This window comes from Odocoileus virginianus, chromosome 24, assembly GCF_023699985.2.
Source record: "Odocoileus virginianus isolate 20LAN1187 ecotype Illinois chromosome 24, Ovbor_1.2, whole genome shotgun sequence".
Taxonomy (NCBI): Eukaryota; Metazoa; Chordata; class Mammalia; order Artiodactyla; family Cervidae; genus Odocoileus; species Odocoileus virginianus.
The window spans coordinates 35,500,540-35,520,624 of record NC_069697.1 but is presented as its reverse complement, the minus strand read 5'-3'; the positions used below and the strand labels follow the sequence as shown (position 1 = coordinate 35,520,624).

The following is a 20,085-nucleotide window of genomic DNA, read 5'->3' as shown; positions in this document are numbered from 1 at the left end:
TCAAAGAAATGTTATCCAAAAGGACATTCTAAAGTCAACTCTGTTCTTCTACAGATATAGGATCAGAAGATATCCTTCAGATAATTCAAAGTTAATACCTGAGGGTCCCCATGACTAAATGTGGCATCACCTGAACACAAACAGCAATTGTGACAGTAATAAATGGTAACACATTCTATTAAAAAAACTGAATCAATGGGTCCAAAATGATACTAAGTAAAGGGTAAGGAGGGCGGGGGAGGAGCTCTTCTTTAAAGAAGGATACCAACCAATAAATGTAGAAGGAATGAGAAAACCACAAAAAGCACTATTTTGCATTCACTCTTGTAGATGATTTGAACAGGAATAATTAATGGATGTTAAACCCACACAGTATCAAGGTTTTATCCCCACACATTACAAAGGGGATAATGATACTGTTACAGTGTAGAAATGTGATACCACCATCATAACCATCTGATCAAACAACCAATTATGTTAACCGTCTGCCACCAGGTGCCTCCCAACAGCATGCCCAAGGGGCACCGGATCTCCGGTGCAGCATTCCTGCGGAAGATCCCGAATCTGACCCCAAGCGGACAGGCAAGTTCAAACAAAGGAACATTCTGCAAAACAAAATATCATGTCCTTGCCCTGCCCCCCTCAAAAAGAAAAGTCGGCCAATTGTCCTAGAGAAAAGGGGGACTAAATAGATTTAAATAACTGAATGCAATGTATTTTCCTTGACTGGGTTCTGAATGGGGAAGAAAAGATATAAAATTCATTAATAGGTAAATAAGGAGATATGAATATATGTAAATGTATTATAAATGTACACGTAGTATATAAATACAATATTGTCAGTGTTTGAAGCAGGAAATGGCTACCCACTCCAGTATTCTTGCCTGGAGGATTTCATGGACAGAGGAGCCTGGCAGGCTACAGCCCACGGGTTCGCAAACAGTTGGACACAACTGCGCAACTAACATACACATATTGTCAGTGTTGAATAAACTGAAGTGCCAATTTTGTTATGGTGAAATTGGAGAACACCCATGTTCTTAGGCAATACATGCTGAATATTTGTGGTGGTGGTGGTGATTTAATCTCTCAGTTGTGTCTGATTTTTGCAACTCCATGGACTGTAACATGCCAGGCCCCTCTGTCCATGAGATTTCCCAGGCAAGAATACTAGAATGGGTTGCCAATCCCTTCTCCAGGGGATCTTCCTGACCCAGGGATCGAACCCACATCTTCCACATTGCTGGTGGATTCTTTACCACTGAGCCACCTGAGAAGCCCATGTGTCATAACGTCTGTTGCTCAAATGGTTCAGCCAAAAACAAAGTGGCAAATGTTAATAATAAGTATCTAGTGAAGGGTGAGAGTGCTCACTATGCTATTCTTATAACTCTGTAGATGTGAAAACTTATCAAAGTGAAAAGTTGAGAGGAGGAATCTAGAAAAAAAAGTTAACACAATGTTTTAGATGAAAATTCTAATATAAATACTGTAAATAGACTTACAAGCCTTAAGAACATTTTAAGTAACATTTTAAGTAACATTCCTGTTATAAAGGAATAATAACTTTCCCTCTCTTTTTAAAAAATTAGGCCGCATTGAAAGCTTCCAGCCTATAATTAAACTAGTGTTTTCTCTATAAAAGAAAACAATGTACAATAAGATTTAGACTAGGAATTAGCATTGTAACGAAGTACATAAATTCAAGGTAAGCAAATTAAATTTCTGGTAACATTCTCCTCAAACTAAAAAAATAACTACCATGAACTAATTTTTAAAATCTGCAGTTGAACAAAACTGGAAAACTATACTCAGAAACACTAATGATAACTTCCTTAATGTGTAACCTTTTAAAAAAGTTTTTCCTTTTACTATAGAGGAAAAAAGTTGTAGTGAATTATCATACTAGCTAAAACTACTTTAAAGGTTGTATATAAATCACTTTTGGAAAAGGGCATGGCAACCCACTCCAGTATTCTTGCCTAGAGAATCCCATGGACAGCAGAGCCTGGCAGGCTCCAGTCCATGGGGTCGCAAAGAGTCAGAAAACTAATGCAACTTAACATGCAGCATGCATAAATCACTTTGGGGACAAAATACAATTCTTTGCAAAAATCTCTGCAAGGTTTTAAGTAAAGCATTAAAAAAATCTAAAAATTCAATATGAAGTGTAAGTATTAACTGTTAAAATACAATTTGAAAAAGTCTGTAAAAATATACCTCTTAAAACTAGTATGGAACCATTCAAGATAACATTTCAGGTAGTAAATACACAGACACTATGAACTGAAAATCAATTTCAATCATAAAGAGAAAGATTAAATATTTTAAAAGCTCAAGTCTTTAAATAATATTAAGAGATTATATAATGAAAAGATTACTAAAAGTTTAAGATTAAACCAATTAGGCGAACGTTTGTAATCAATGTCAAAAGTAGAGTATATTCTTAGAGTTCATACAGTAAGCACTAAAAACCAAACAGGTAAATAGCAATACAGACAATGCAAACAAAACTTTTAAAAGATAAACAAATACAGAAATATATTCAAGAAATAATGAGTATAAATCAATAATAAAATATCATTTTACTCTAATAGGTGGTAAAATTATAATTCCCAATAATGAATGCTAAAGTTATGGAGACACACAATGCTGGTGCAGGCTTAAATCTGCATAATTTTTAGAACACACGGGATTATCCATTCTTTGTAATGAATATTTGAACTCCTTTCACATGCTAGACACGGGATAAGCCAGAAAGCCACGATCTGAACCTCATACAATTTATAGCCTGTTGTGAAGAACAGATTTTTAAAAGATTTAAACAGAAAGCATGGTAACTGCTTCACTAGAAAACAAATGAGGTTGCTAAGAGGGCTTACTACACAAACATCTAACCTTACGTCTGGAAGTGCTGGGGGAAATTATTACTAGTCGTTTACTGGTTGCCAGGCACCTGGCTAAATAATGGGGCTTAAATAATGAGCAACACTTGGTGTCCACCTGCAAAGCCAGCACTTCTTGAAATGGGTAACAATTCACAACCACAGGAGATGCAGCAGGTACAGTACGTGAGAGGATACAGAGAAGGAAGAAGAGGCGGGCAGGCAGTGAGATGACAGCGGCGGGATGAGAAGCGATGGCGTGGGAGTTCAGGCAGAGAAAGGAGGGGGCCGGCAAGAGCGCGGACAAGAAAGGAGACGAGCAGGAACAGTCACTGTGGGCCGACACACGAAAAGTCCACCGCGAATGAAGGTACAAAACCCAGACGAGGCGAGGTGTGATGAGCAGGTAAAAATCACCCCAGTGCAGCTGGAAACACAGCTCGGGAGCTCAGAAGAGCCCTGGACTGAAGAAACCAATTAAACAGGTGACCCCGTGACCCTTCCAGGGAGCAGGCAAAGAGCAGAGTCCCAAGGAGTCCAGAGGCAGAGAGAAACAAAGCCTGGGACACTGGTCTTGAGAGCCAGGGATGGAGACAGCACTGAAAGGAAGACGGAGGGAGAGGTGACAAGGAAACAGACCAGCCTCAGAACAATCCCGACATCAGGGCGACCTCGGGACAGAAGCAGGTGCTGCTCACAGTTGAGGTGTGAAGGTGGGTTTTGATTTGTTTTTAAGGAAGTAAAGCCAGGAGATAACTCTTATAAACGCTTTCTGGTGAAGAGAAAAAATAACGAAGGGATGTTTGAAGGGAAAGGGCTGGAAGCAGGTGCTGTCGGGACTTCGTGCTTGTTTCAAGGACAGAAGAGGGAGATGAGGTGTGAGCACTGGGGCGCGGTCAGCCGCAGACACTCAGATGCAGGCACAAATTACCAAAAGCACAGGCAGGAAATGGACAAAACACTGGTGGTGGGTGTCCTGGCGATTTTGGATTTTTTATGTTACTTTTAGCAGTCCACAGGGTAGCAGAAAGTCAGACACGACTGAGCGACTGAACTGACGTTACTTTATGATCAGTGCATAATAAATCAACTGGGAGGAATGAACCCCCCAGAGAAGATCAAAATATATAAAGAATTCAAACTGGGGACTCTGGGACAAGTCTGAGGAGGAGAAAACGGTGCCAGCTGAGGGCCCACTGCTGCCAGACAAAACGGGAGTCCTCATGTTGGCAGAGGCGATTTCCAAGATGCTTTCCTGGGTGGGTGGAGCAGCTCTCGACTCAGGCCAAAACGCGGTGTTCACTAAATACTGAAATGGAGCAGGAGAATGACACAGCACCTGCACAGCACTTTGGCTCGTCTGCCAGTTTGAACAGGCCAAATAAATAAGGTATTCCCAAGTTTCAAGTAAGAAACTACGTGTGCTGGACCGCAGCAAACAGGCCTGCAAGGCCTGCACTCGCTCAGTTCCAAGACAGGAGGAGGAGGCTGGAGTCAGGCGACAGGGACATCGGTGGCTTCATGGACAAGGGGAGTTTACACACAGGAGGCAAGGGCCTGCAGCAACACCCCACCGTGTGCAGAGGCCAGGGCAGCGGCGTTTGCTTCTGGGGAAGGAGAGATCACCAGTTATCGAGACCCGACCTCAGGCTGGCTCGCTGGTTACCAGGGAAACCAGCAGAGGGGTAGGCCCCTCACCATCCCTTTGATAAACTATCACGGAGGAGGTGTTCAGATTTAAATGTTAGAACACTCACTAGTCCGTTGAGGGACAGTGCGTAGCAAGGTCAGTCACGTGAGCAGGGTGAACGCGAAGCAGGCACTGGTGGAGAGGGAATGTACAGAGAGCAAGAGAGCCACCTTGGGTGGCCTGATCATACACTGAGATTTTACATAATGATACGACACATGTAACAGCATGTTACAGTAATATGTACACATACAGTAATATGCACACATACATCTAAAATGGTTTCAGAATTATACGTTGGATGTATAACTTTTAAAATCTCCAATTTAGGACAGTAAAAAGCACAAGGTTTGCAATATCATGCCTCCATCCACAGGGAATTCCTTCCAGGGAATACATGGGAACGTTGGGAAAATAATGAGTTCGAGAGGCTCAAACAAAAGGAATATTAAGCAGAGCTCCAGGATTCAGATTAGGTCAGCTTCTCTGGGCTACTCCTGCACTAAAGGAGTAGGAAGATTATTACTCACGCCAGAACTTACAAAAGGGTCTGGGTTGTATAAATAAGAGAATACTGGGGCTTTCAAGCTTACCCAGCTTCCAGGGTGAATAGATTTATGTCACCAGAGATAACACAGTAGAGCTTGTCAATATTCTATTCATTAGCAAAGTCTTCAAAGAAGGAAAAATATGGAGCTCCTACTCTCCAAAATTATGAACAAGCTGAATGGCAAGATTATCCTAAAAAGTTAGTTTTTAAAAGTTTACATAATCTGACTTGACGGACCCATATTAGAATTTCATTCACCCAATCTTTTCCATAGCAACTAGATTAGAATATCTGATTTCAACGATTTCTCCCCAGTTGTTTGTGGGCTGTATAATACATCTGGACTATGAGAATTTTAAAATACACACTACTAGTATTGATTAAGAATACAGTTCTTCCAACCTGGAATATGTTACCTCCTGGTAACATATTCTTAAGCCTGGCTAATTTCCTGTTCATCATGTAGTCAACCCATCCAAAAAGCCTTCCCTGATGCCTTAAGATAATCCCATCTGATGACCACCTGCTTCTCCCATCATCTTGGCTATAACTCGTCACCCTCTACTAGAATCTCAGGTCTGAAGCTTCCATCAGAATGTAAGCTCCAGAAGGACAGGGCCATGTTAACCAGACTCAGTCTGATTCTTACCATCTAGCACTGTGCCTGGCAAATGGAATGAGTAGAATTAAAATTCAAATGAATCACAAAAAAATGTTACTCCTGGGGAGGGCATTTCAGGCTATAACCTCACTCTCCCCTGCCACTATCTCAGAGTCTGATATTCCATTTCTACCAACACTTGTTTCCCTCATTGAGGGTTAGAAGCAGGAGGTTCCGGAGAGTCAGCCAACACTGTGCCTTCATTATCCTGATAAGTGAAGAAAGCCACACTCTTCAAAAACTTTTTTAAAAAGGGTCAATAAACATTGTCACATCATTTGCTTCTTCATTATACTTTTGTCTTTTTCTTCCCATCCCCAAATACTCAATCCCTCTGCTACTGACCAACTTAACCCTTCCCCAGTTGTCTCCATCTACCTACAAATGTTTTTTTAGTATACCAGCTTTAAATTAGATAAATGCTATATGCCTGTAAATGTCAGTGGAAGTCTATATTCAATATCTGTTTATCATTTTATCACCTATTACCTAAAATTAGACCATAAATTGTTCCATGAACAATGGTTTATCTTAATAACATCTTACAAATTTTAGAGCATTTCACGCAAAGTATGGATTTAAAAATTAGTCGTAACTACTTCAAAGTGGGAAAAAAAAGAAAACCTAATCAGAAAATGAATTACTTACTTTTATGATAATGTTAGATTACAAGAAAAGAAATCTTTTTCTGACCTGTTACAGTTAAAAATTTATTATCTACTATCTGATCTTACCTACACTGATCTACCAATTAAATATTAAGTGCCTACCTAAAGGCCGCTTCCCAAAAGCAGTTCATTCCACAAACATCAGAGGGCAGCATCCAATAGGGATTCCAGTAACACAGAGAGAACTCTTTACACCTAACAGAGTGAGACAGAAACCTATGTGAGTATTCAGGCTTAAAACTATCAAGGAATTTACTCAATAACATAAAAACTTACTGTTCTATTTTACAGCAACAAAACTGCAAATCCAACCTGCTATGGTAATGAGGATTTCTGGAAATTGATTTCTCCCTTACTTAGGGTACCACTATTTTAAACAGAACTGTGAAACTTTTAGGCAGAAAATACTACAGAGACAGGAAAAGTTTTTTAGTCATGAATTCTCTAATATAATAAGATCTCCTTCTCAGATGACACAGAAAATACTGGAATACTTCTAAAATTTTCCTTCATGAACTGCACACATTCCCCCTAGAATAAAATCCATTTTAGTCAAACAAAACATCTGCTTATCCTGAAGCAAAATTTAAGCCACAAATGCTGGTAGAATGGAAAAAGAAGATATTTAAATGCTTTTAAATTAGTCTTGAATCCAAGCTACACATATGATGTTTTAAGCGGGAATTAAGAAATCATGCTAATATTCACAGTTCAGTTTCACTATCTACAGGTATCTCAGCTTCACTGTATTTCACAAGCTAACAGGGAGGATCAAATTTCTTCTTAGACTGCAGGTTGGAGCTAAAAAAAAAAAACACCACACACAACAGTAGCTACTTACAATATAAAATGTATGTATTTTCATTGTTATTTCTTCTCAAAACAATAGTCTAGCTGGTAATTCAGGACACTGGAGGCCTGAGTTTACTAAAGTAAGCAAGTATGAAGCCAGAGTCACTAAACCATGTCCCATTATCATGAATTCAATTAAGTGACTTCTTACAGTGAAAGGTCTATGAAATGTCATATTTGCAAGATCTCTGAGCCCACCTCTCACAAATGCCAACAGGTTAAGATAGGGGGGTCTCAGATCCAGGACACACAGTGAAATCACCAGAGACCCCTGCACCAGACCTGTTAAATCAGAAACCCTGAAAACAGGGCCAGGCACCAGTAGTTTTTAAAACCCTGCCTAAGTGATTCTGTATACTACTGCACAAAGAACTAGATCAGAATTTTAAATCAATGGGAAAAAACTGACATTGTAATGTGGTTTTTCTTGAAAGGGACAGCATTCTCAAGCACAGCATAAAACATTAACATATCTTAATTTAAATGGTTGATAAATCAGAAAATGTGTACAGACCAGTAAAATGTACAACTTGATAAGGAAATTTATGTTTGTCCCCTTCCAGGTGTGGTCATGTAGTTTTTAAGTCTTGCATTTCCTTAGGCTCAGTGGAAGTGGCAACAACTAAGTTTTTTTTTTTTTTCAGACTCAAGAGTTTTCACATCCATTTAAGCCTCACAACAAAGCTGTTCAAATAGGCATCCCTATCTTTCAGATACAGACATTATCAAACCTTTCTTTCAAGTCCACAATTTATTTATAATCAACACCTTTATTTCAGGAAGGAAGCTGGTTATTCCATCTCCTGTCAAACCTTCCAACAGTAGAAAATGAGAAAGAAGTCTCAAGAAAATGACTAAGTAATTTTTCTGTAAAAATGATTATCTGAAATTATGTATTAACATCATTTTCTGCCTTAACTTGTATTACTCAATCCCTTAGCCCTAGGGAGTCACACATTTATTTTCTGTCTCCATAGATAAATGGAATCATTAGTATGTGGCCTTGAGTCTGACTTTTTTTCACTTAGCTTATTTTCAAGGTTCACCCACTGTAGCACTTATCAGCACATTTCATTCCTTTTAATGGCCAAATAATATTCCCTTTTATAAATGAATGTATATACCACATTTTCTTTATCTATTCTTGAGTTAGCGAATATTTGGGTCATTGATAGTTTTGGCTATTATAAATAATGCTTTTTATGAAGATTCATGTACAGTTTTAATGTGAACATATGTTTGCAATTCTCTTGAGTGTGAGCACGTATCCCTACAAGAGGAATTGCTGGATCATGTAATCATTGTAAACTGATCAATGCAGATAAAACTACAGGGGGAAAAAAATGTCAAGTTAACATAAGTTTCTTAACCATAACTCAATGTCAGAAAACACAGTTTATAGGAAGAATGTTTTCTTTCTTTCTTTAATGAAAATATAAAACATATGCATTAGTGAGTATACATTCTCCTTACTATTAAAAAATAAAAAAAAAAAAAACACATAAAGCACTGAGGTGCTGCTGGCAAGAGGAGACAAAATTTACTGAAGGTTTATATCTCCCAAACTTACATCCTCTCACTTATGAAAACTTGGTTTCAAAGACTGAGAGTAGAAACTCATACTGAGAACTCATTACAGACCAGTAACCATCACTACAAACAATAAATTAGGAAAGGCAACTCATCTAGAGAAGACAGTACTTGCACTTTCAGGCCAGAAAAAAAAATCTTAAAAATGCTGGAAAAGTAAAGGTACTTATCCAAGTTCTAGTTATTAGTTGCTTTTGCTTTTATTTCTTAAGACCACTGAAAAATGAAACATTAGATATACAAAATTCAAAAAGATAACTTCAATAATTTTAATGAAATAAAACTGTAGCTGAGACAAATGGGTATGTCTTCAGTAAGTAATAATATCCAGAATGAGTAAAGTTCATAAATGTAAAGTTTTTCCACTGTGGATCAGACAGAAATAAAACTTTACTAAGGCTCATCCTCCTACTTCATAGGCTTAATGTTTCTAACTATGTGGCTCGTCTAGAAGCAAACTGATCAGGGGATAGCACGGGACTCTCCAAGATGATAAAATAGTCTGTATCCTGACATCTGGGGTGGTGACATGAATTTTACCTATTGATAAAACATCAAAAAACTACACCTACACACAAGTGTGTAAAACTGGTGATGTCTGAAGATGGTGTATGGGTTGGACAATGCCAATTTCTGGGGTTCTAGTATTCCACTACGTTCATACACATATATTCCAGATACAGAGGTATTATACTAAGCTCATGTAAGATGTCACTATTGGGAAAAAACTGAGTGAAGATTAAATGGGATGTCCATGAAGTTTCCTGTAAACTTAACATTTACTTCAAAAGTTTAAAAAAACAAACAGGTCACAAATTTCAGTACTTGAAAAATGTTTTAAAAATTGAGGCATCAGGCTCTGGAGATTAAACAGAGCATTAAACAGTAATAATGCTCTCCACAATAACAGTTTTCAAACTTCAAATTTACTTAAATCCAATAGTGGAAGGTCATTTATACTTTTAAATTCAACTGGAAAAGGTATTTTTCATTTCAAAACATCCATGATAGCCATGAGGCTTTAGTGAAAACCATGCATATTGAGAGTTGGGGATATGTCTAGGCATATCCAGCATAACAATGTGGAAGTCTGAATGAGGTGCCTCATCAATGATGCACCTTAAGGCATGAACGGATACCTTTACTGTGACTGCAAGAGGAACGAAGTTGCTCACGGCCACGTTAGAGGAGACCATCCCCATGGTTCTGACCGCCACTATTTACAGATCAGTGCCTGCGCAACTCATTTTTAACTAAAAATTGTCTTCAGACAACTTAGATTAGTTTCTAGCTCTAATCAGTTTTCTTTTTCTTAAATATCTAGTTTCAGGAATACCCAGGAAGAAAGAACTGTTTACATACAAATGGCAATGAACAGTTATTTCAAAAAATAAGTTAGCATCACACTGTACAACCTACCCTCTCTCAAAAAAAAAAAAACAAACAAACAAAAAACTGAATTAAAGATTTAAATGTAAAAAAAAAAGGGAGGAAAATCCCACTGATAGAAAATTTTTCTACAAAACAGAAATAAAAATAAAGGAAAAAACTGCCAATCTGAATACAGTAAAATTTTAAACTTCACGTGGTATACACTCCTAAAACAAATTTAAGTCAACATGTTTGGGGGAAGTTATTTCCAACAGGTATGACACATAGATAATAGTCTTAAGGTTTTAAAATAGGATTTCTAAGTCAAAAGTACACATTTTTTCACTCGCCTAACCATCTTCCCCTTTCAAAAGCACAGAACAATAATTACTAGTCAGGTTTGTGCTAAGCACTTTACAAATACATGAAATGTAATCTTCAACGAACTGAAATACAAGATGCAAAGTTACTGGTTTTTATATACGATGCCACTGCATTAACAAAGCAGAGATTAAAGTGGCTTTAGTAAATAATTCAGCCTTCTTCACTGTTTACTGCCTAACTCCTCTCCTTTTCAAAAATAAGCACAAGGAAGAGGGAAGAAAATTCTCCCCCAGAAAACAACAGCGCAAAAATAGTGGTCAAATGATTCTCAGTTACATCAGGGGTTTAATCAATCTTTGGTTTTATGACAAATAACCTGGAGCACATATCTAAAATACAGATTCCCAGGCCCCACTGCCTGGCACTCTGGTTTAGCAGGTGTGGACTGGGGCCTGAATTTTCTCCAAAGGTCAGAAAGAAAAAAAAAAAAAATCACTTAAAATTAAAATGATCAAAACCACCACTGAATTAGCTGTAATTTTATTGTGCCAGGCACCACCAAGTAATCCACACATGCCATTTTATTTCAATTCCCAGCAAAAAGCCCAGGTATCACAGATGCTCTTACCTCTTTGTAAGTGATGAGGAAATGTGTTCAAGGTTAACACAGTCAATAAGAGGCAAAGCTGTTTCCAAAGCCCTGACTCCTTCCACTCTACATTTCCAGGACATCCTACTGGGGCTCCTGGGACCCAGCAGAATCCATAATTTGATGGCCTGACCAGATCTGCAAAGGAAAGTAAGGTGCCGACCTCCCAAGGCAAGTCATTCACACTAAGGGTAGGACAGCCCAGAAAAGCGCTTAGGAGTTTCTTGGTTCGCCACTACCAGGATTCATCAGTGAAATGTGAGAAATTCCTCATCCTGAGAATCTAGTTACAAAATGGTTTAATTCCTTCTGGAGGATTACTGACACCTGGTAATATTAAGTGCTGTAGATCGAATACTTGAAATACAGTCTGTCCATAGCGGCTTCAGAGAGCCTCTCACTTCCCTCCACTGAGGCAGGACTCCTCTCCTACACCGGTCATGGGATTCTGTCTGCAGGAGAGATGTGCAAGGGACACAGCCCACAGAAGCAGCGGTGCCCGTTCCAGGCAACAACAGCGGGCCCACAGATGGGCACATGAGGCAAAGCAAGTCCAAAGAGAGTCTTTTTCTAGAATTTTTACTTGCGATTAGAGAGGAAACACTATTAAGAAGTGGAAAGATGCATGAACAAAGCCCGTCTACAGCAGAAGAGAAAGAGTCTTCAGTCCTTGAGGTTCCTGTGGCTGTCCAGGCATTTTTCCTTTAATTCTGCTCCTTCTAACAAACCATTTAAGTCTATATGTAATATATAACCTATATATACTATATATAATATATAGTCTATATGTAATATATTTAATATAGAGACTATTATGTATATATACAGTCTATAGTCTATATATAATACTATATTAAGTCAGTTTTAATGGGTTCTGATGACTGACAACTAAGAATTCTGATTTTGTGTGTGCTGTGCTTAGTCATCCAGTCAAGTCCGACTCTTGAGACCCCATAGACTGTAGCCTGCCAGGCTCCTCTGTCCATGGGATTCTCCAGGCAAGAACACTGGAGTGGGTTGCCATTTCCTTCTCCAGGGGATTGTTCTGACCCAGGAATCGAACTCAGGTCTCCTGCATTGCAAGAGGATTCTTTACCAACTTGAGCTAGTTAAGGTAAATATAAACTACATTTTTACAGGTGAGAAAAGTGAAGCAAAAAGGTGGTCAAGGTTTCACAGCAATCAGGGCCAGAAAGACACCACAGGTTTGTCTGACACTAAGATCTACCCATTTTCTAAATGGAATCCAAAATGATGGATTCAAACAAAATGACTAATTAATAATAAATTTCACTGAAAAACTGTTTCCATCATTTTCGACTTTTTACTTTGAGAATGTGAAAGGACATTTCCAAGTATTTCGTTATCATGGAATTCTGTGCAGTGAATATTTTCTATTAAGATTTGACCAATGGAATCTATTAGATACAACTGTAATCCCATGTTTTAAATGAGAGAAATAGTAGGTTTAATCTCTGAGCTAAGACTGCTTCAAATAAAGTAAGAACATAATTGATAATCAAGTCCTAATAAGAAAAAAACAGATGTTGCTTGCCTCATAGCCCCATTTTTCACTGATTAAATACTATCCAGACTGGGGTCTTATCACAGCAGCTTTATAGGAGTATTGGCAGAACAAGCAAAAGATACATAGTTTCTAATCCTGGTCCAGTACAGATGCTCTCTGATCTTGGCTAAACAATTTATACATTGGAAGCAGGTTAAGAATGCCGACTCCATTTCCCATGACAGCCAAAAAAATTGACTGAACTCTGTGAGAAGTCTAAAAAGATGTTATAAATGATAATATCTAAAATGAAAAGAGCCCTGGTATCTTTTAAGAATTCTCCTGACTGTAATCAAACCATGTGATCCAAGCAACCCAGCTTTTCCATGTTGTTCCTCTTCTCACCCTTCTTATGCATGCACACATGATGAAATGTATTTCACAACATTTTAACAATGATACACCTTCAATTTTAACTCAAATATATGCCTCATTTGAAATGAGGAATCATGCTGTTCAGAGGACTTATAATACAAAGCTTTCAGTTGGCTCTGACACATCAAACTTCAGATTTCAGTAATGGCTCTATAAATTATCTTTTAAAACTGAGGTGCTTATTTTCTCAATTTCAAATAACATAATTTTGTTAAAATTAGCTAGCCAAGCAAATCCAATGTATAAAAATTTGCCACAAAATATTTAAGTATCTCAGACAAGGCACTAAAAATGCATGTTACTCTATCAAATTGAAATGCTAATATCATAGTTCAATTTCATTCAATGTTTTGACAAAAATGTTTCTTCTTTTCAATTCTACCCACTACAAAAACAGTTTCCTTCCCTTAACTTAAAACTCTTCACAGAACAAAACCGACTTCGATCAGCTTTTCATGAGCTCTTCCAGATCTGTCACTGCCTCTCCCAGGGCAGATAATGGTAGTGACAAACCTGGCCCTGGAAAGAAGTTCTGCATTTATGAACAGAGCCCTTGTAATCAGGTCACAGGGTGAAAACGCGACAGTCCGGCTTTTCTGTGCCCCTCTGCCCAAACATTCCTTTTCATTTTAGGATTGGCCATCAACTTTGAGAAGAACCTTCAACAGTCTACAGCGCTCCCTCCTCCTACCAATCCGATACTGGATCCGATCAAAGCAGCCTTTGCCTCTTACTAAGAGAGTAGTCGGAGCAAGAGAGCTGCCCACAAATGGAGGAGCCTCTTTTTCAAGGAAGTGGGAGCGCTCAGATTTTGTTAAGCATTCGTAATGCGTTGCATTCTTTTTTCCATTTAAATCTCATCTTGATTCCAACTCTTGACAGTGATTTGTGTAAATCCACTTGAGTCACCGTGCTTTTAAAATTCCTATTTTTAAAGAAAGACACCTCTATCCCAACTCACAAAAGACGTATGTTAAGTATCCCTTATTTTTCTTAACTTGCTCTAAGTTACACAATAGACGGATTGTTTCCTAAAGAAAAATTCACAATCCGCAGAAAAGGCTCTCTCCAGATTTAACTGATCGGCTAATAATGAAAAATTTAAGCGACAGGAAATTTAGCCGCCTCATTTAGGAGGGAGGAGGAAAGCTGAACCAGGGCGCCAGGCGGCTGTTTAAATATCTCAATTGGAACGCCATGGAAACAAGAGGGAATTCCCACTAGTCAGACAGCAAGAAGGTTTTTGTAGGACCCCCTTATTTTCGACAAATCCTAAGAAAGAAAGAAAAGGAAGACGCAACTGTCAAGAGTTGAAAACTAATTTCTAACTGCTCTGAATTGTGCCTAAGGAACAGGTTAGAAGACAAACGCAAAACGCTTTTGCTCTCGGGCTAGAGCAGCGGGGAGCTCACCCCTGGGGTGAAGGGAAGGAGGGAAACGAGCAAAGAGGGTCAGAGTCGGCTGCAAAGGAGCGGGAGATGCGGGCCCGGCGGCCAGAGGCGCTAGGCGGACTCGCGGGCAGCCCGGGCCAGGCCGAGTCCCGAGCCCCGTGCCGCCGCACCCCCGGCCCCCCAAGAGGGAACGGCCCGTACCTGTCCGACCGGCCGTGATGCGCCGCAGGGCCCGCGCTGCCCACCCCTCTCCCGGCGCCGCGTCCGTCGCCCCCCAGCCAGGAAGCCGCTGCGGCCTGCGGCTTCCCGCCAACGCCGCCCGCTCCTTCCTCCAGGGACACGGCGAGCTGGCTGAAGGCGTAAAGAAGGGAGCAGAAGCCGCAGGCCAGGCACAGCACCACGACGCGCAGGTAGCGCCGCATCGCGCTGGCCCAGCGCTGCTGCCGCCGCCGTCGCCGCCGCGCCCGCCCGGGCGAACTGGAACCGAAGGAGCGACACCGCGCAGCCGCGAGCGCAACAAGTTCCTCCTCCGCCACGGCCTCGCAGCCGCCCCACTCGGCTCCCTGCCCACCACCTTCACCCGCGCGCCGACACCCCGCCCCGGCGCCCTGACCCCGCCTCCGCCGCGGGCCCCGCCCGGAGGGCTGGCGGCCCGACGCGCCTGCGCACTGGGCGCGGGGGCGGGGCGCGCCTGGTGGGCTGGGCTGGCCTGGAGCTCTGGGAGCTGGGGACTGCCGGGCGAGCGACTCCCAAGCCCTGCAACTCCCAACTGCGCTGCAGAAGTGTGGCGAAATGAGCCGGGCGTTGGAGGCAACTGACCCAATTTCAAATTATGGTTCTCCCACGTGGTAGTTTGGGACGCTGAAAGACCTAAATTCTCTGAGCGGCTTTCCTCGTCTCTAAAATGGAGACGATATCCTCATCATAGGATGGTTGTAAAGATTAAATTGCTTAACGCACGAAAAACGCCTTGTATTTCGAAGGCACTTGATTAAGCCGCTTTTCCGCTCTAACCTCATCCAGCAGCGACTTCCCTAGCCTCTAGCATTCTCTAATACAGTTGGTTCGAGCCATTCTCACGCAGATATCGAATGCAGATGCCCGATGCTGTTGAGGATGCATATTCCGCCTCCCATCGAGGTTGTAAGTTCCTGTAAGACTAAGGTCCAAGCTTTTACTCCTTTATGAACCAGCTCACAACTCAGCATTTGCAATATCTCCCTAAAGAGAGCTTTCCAATTCTTTTCCCTCTTCTTCGGCCTTAGTTTCATGCCATTCATTTATTGAACATTTATAGATCATCACTTATGTCCCAAGCACTGTGAGTATCTTGGGGCACAAAAACCCCTAGTTGGGGCATGGAGGTGGGACAGTGAATATTTTAAGTGCAATACAACCATACAGACGTTAGGATAGAAGCCTGTAAAGCTGCGGGTACACACAGAACGGCACAACCAGTTCTACCAGCAGGCATGGTCAGGAGATACTTCATAATGTCAAAATGCAATACAGAGACCAGACTTGAAAATTCCTTGGCCAGACAAAACCAGTCATACAAGCAAAGCTTAATTTAGCATATTTTGCAGGATAAGAGTTTAACTTGATCTGGGTCACTTCTTGCCTATACATCTGAAAATCATAATCAGAACTTAAGTATTTAAGTCCCCAAAACTGGTATGAGGTAGTTCAGTTCAGTCGCTTAGTCGTGTCCAACTCTTTGCGATCCCATGAATCTCAGCACGCCAGGTCTTCCTGTCCATCACCAACTCCCGAAGTTTACTGAAACTCATGTCCATCCAGTCGGTGATGCCATCCAGCCATCTCATCCTCTGTCGTCCCCTTCTCCTCCTGCCCCCAATCCCTCCCAGCATCAGGGTCTTTTCCAATGAGTCAACACTTCACATGAGGTGGCCAAAGTATTGGAGTTTCAGCTTCAGCATCAGTCCTTCCAATGAACACCCAGGACTGATCTCCTTTAGAATGGGCCAGTTGGATCTCCTTGCAGTCCAAAGGACTCTCAAGAGTCTTCTCCAATACCACAGTTCAAAAGCATCAATTTTTCGGCGCTCAGCTTTCTTCACAGTCCAACTCTCACATCCATACATGACCACTGGAAAAACCATAGCCTTGACTAGATGGACCTTTGTTGGCAAAGTAATGTCTCTGCTTTTTCATGTGCTTTCTAGGTTGGTCATAACATTCCAAGGAGTAAACGTCTTTTAATTTCATGGCTACAGTCACCATCTGCAGTGATTTTGGAGCCCCCAAAATAAAGTCTGACACTGTTTGCACTGTTTCCCCATCTATTTCCCATGAAGTGATGGGACCAGATGCCATGATCTTAGTTTTCTGAATGTTGAGCTTTAAGCCAACTTTTTCACTCTTTTCTTTCACTTTCATCAAGAGGCTTTTTAGTTCCTCTTCACTTTCTGCCATAAGGGTGGTATGAGGTAACCACTAACCCAATTCCCTTTTAGTAAATTCTTGCAGAGGGTAGGCAAACAGATGAAGAGGATCAGTTGTATGGTGATGGTTGATAACTAGACTTATGGTAGTGACGACTTTGCAGAATATGTGTACTAAATTGCTTCAGTCGCATGGGACTCTGCGACCCCATGAACTATATAGCCCACCTGGCTCTTCTCTCCATGGGATTCTCCAGGCAATGTTGGAGTGGATTGCCAAATCCTCCTCCAGGGGATCTTCCCAACCCAGGGATTGAACCTAGGTCTCTTATGTCTCCTGCATTGGCAAGGCAGGCTCTTTACTACTAGTGCAACCTATAATGCTATACACCTGAAACTTGTATAATAAAAAGAAGGTAGAAATAAGAAATAGAAGCAGTTGAATAAAATATTCAATGTTTGAAGTTTAAACTGCAAAAAAGAAAAAAGAAAAAATTGTAATGTTTTAACCAATCACTGAAAAGACAACACACTCAACTGCCTTCACACTATATACACTGCTTAATAACATACCCTTAAGCCTCATTCCATATTTTGGTTTGAGTGTTACCAGTTTGCTGTCTTTTGGTTGTGTGCACGATACACTTTTACTGGTAACTGCTTCAGTGATTCATAGGTTTTACTTTTGTTTTTTGTGAAACTTTGAGTATAGCAAAACTGGCCCTAGAGTCTTGGATGGGGTAATGGAAGTGATTCCAGGCTGAGGAATCAGTGAAACAGGCTCTTTTGTTCAGGGAGCTGTGAGAAGTTTGATACCATCAGTTAAGTGAATGCAAGAGAGGATATGATGAGCGATAAGACTGGAGGTTGAAGGGGCCAGAGATCTGAATTCCTTGTTCAGCACACCAAGGAGTTTGAAGGTAATCTGGCAGACAACAGTGAACCACTGAAGGGGGTTTAAGTTAGGAAGTAACATGATAACATCTGCCTTTTGGAGGACAGATTCTGGTTGCAGTGTGGAGGCTGAAACAGAGAGGGAGATTGGAGCCAGAAAGCAGCTACAGTTCCAAAAAGTGAGGGAAAGGAAAGAGGCTTTAAACACTCTCTCTCTCTCTCTCTCTCTCTCTCTCTCTCTCTCTCTCTCTCTCTCCATGGAGAAAAATCAGCTGTTAAACGGTTCAAATTGCAGTTGAAGCTTTGAAAAGTTTGGCCGTGCAAAACAAGATGGGGAAATGCTGTGTAATTAACAGTAGTCTTCATTTGGAATCCCTACACCAAATAAGTGCTGGTTCTGTGACCATGGGCACTAGTTACTAACAAATTTAAGCCTCAATTTCTCCCCCATAAGGATTAAATTTCTTGCCTTACTTGACAAAAAAGCAAAACCATTATGCTGTTAAGAGGTATGAATAGAATGAAAACATACACTTATTCATTCAATAAACATTTATTGAATATGTTCTACATGCCAGACAAGGGGCTATTCTGTACTGCCCCCAAAAGGGGAGACAGGCAAGTAAAAACAGCGACAATAATCCTTTCACTACACCTTACAATTCTTAGAGAAATAAATAGAAACTTAATGAGATACAAAGATGGATAATAAAAGCATCTGTAAGAAAAGAAAATAGATTTTGAGGGAGAAAAACTAAAGGATATTGTAACAAGAAACTAGAGTAAGAGCTAGTACTCAAATTATGTTTAATTTAAAGAGATGCTAACTACGATTGTTTCTATTGCAACAAACTAAATGTAATAAAAATAAAGAATAATTTAATGACCCAGAGAATGTTAAAATACTGGAATGGCAGTATTCATTTCTGCACAATATATGGGAAGAGCATATCAAGAAGAACAATCTCCTTTTACTTGACATCAGGGTTCTGGACCTTTAGATCCCTTTTAATCCTGTAATTAAAAAGGAAATTGTTGAAAAAGTATATATGGCTTTCCAAAACTAGATATGACTTCTGTATTACCCACCCACTGTCCTAACTGGTTATTCTGGAGTGTAAGGAGCTGTGTGAATACTTCTGATAATTTCCAGGATTCACACATATTGATATTTCTAAAATTAACTGTAAGTTACTGAAAATGATCTAAAATATCTTTATGTCATAATAGTTAGGCATTTATTTCATTTACTTTGTGTATGTACATGTTCTTTAGTCTATTGTTGCATCTCTAGACCACCCTCTTGATTCTCTAACAACAGGCTGGCTATATTCACATTTTTAATCAATTCTGATTTTCCCTGCATTCTGTCAAAAAGGTTACGTTTAGGTGGACAAAAAGAAATTTAAAAGCAGCAACATTGGTTGTTGGTTAAATTATGGAGATAGAGACCTTCTCCAGACCTGGAAAACTCTCAGATTCAGGATAATCCAAATCTCAAAAATCTTATATTCAAAAGACTAATCTTGATTTTTCATGGAGCTCCTGGTACATGTTGGATATATAATAGACACTCAGTTAATGACATTTTAAAAAATCTTTCCCAAGTCATTCTAGAGCAAATGCTTCTGCTTAGCATTTCTTTTCCAATTCTACATTTTAGTACTTCTTTAAAAAAAAGATATCCTATGAGGGCCAAGGTAAATTCTATACCTTTTCAGAGTCAAGTTCAAAGACTTTTTTTTAACATAACTTTCACTTTTTAAAGGTCTGCATAATCTAACTTAATCCTGATAACAGCTATATGAAATAGATGTTATTTTATTCTTTAAAAAAAAAACAAGGAACCTGAAATTTAGAGAAGTTCATTAACCACATGACCAATAATGAAGATCCATAATTCAAATGGAAAGCTTTGAGGATCCACAGTATTTGTTTTTTTCCCTTATACCATACTATCTCACCATGAACAAATAAATGCTAAACTACGTGATGCAGATTAAAAGTAAAAGCAAACAGGAAAAAAAAAAGATAATACATGGAAATCTCTTAGATTGGTCTTAAGGAATAAGACAAATTAGATTTACAATCAAAGAAATAGAAATCAGATTAGATGCAGAGCACAAAGAATCAGAAATTCACACTGAAAGTGAAAATCATTCTCTCCTCTTGTTGGCCTCTAGTGAAATTTCTTCCTTTTTCACAAGCTATTT

General features: G+C 39.9%; 1 protein-coding gene across 2 annotated transcripts in view; it reads right to left on the bottom strand.

Moving 5' to 3' along the window:
• GXYLT1 (glucoside xylosyltransferase 1) overlaps positions 1-15,155 on the bottom strand; it is a 50,383-nt gene extending 35,228 nt beyond the window's left edge. The window contains exons 1-2 of one of the 2 annotated variants that reach the window (XM_020898438.2): positions 14,775-15,155; positions 6,557-6,649 (exon numbers count right to left, since the gene is read on the bottom strand). In XM_020898438.2, coding sequence (XP_020754097.1) covers positions 6,557-6,649; positions 14,775-14,995 — 314 coding nt within the window. In that variant the 5' untranslated portion in view covers positions 14,996-15,155. The remainder of the gene's footprint in view (positions 1-6,556; positions 6,650-14,774) is intronic. The other variant, XM_020898439.2, reaches the window with a different exon arrangement.
• Between the last annotated feature and the right edge of the window lie 4,930 nt (positions 15,156-20,085).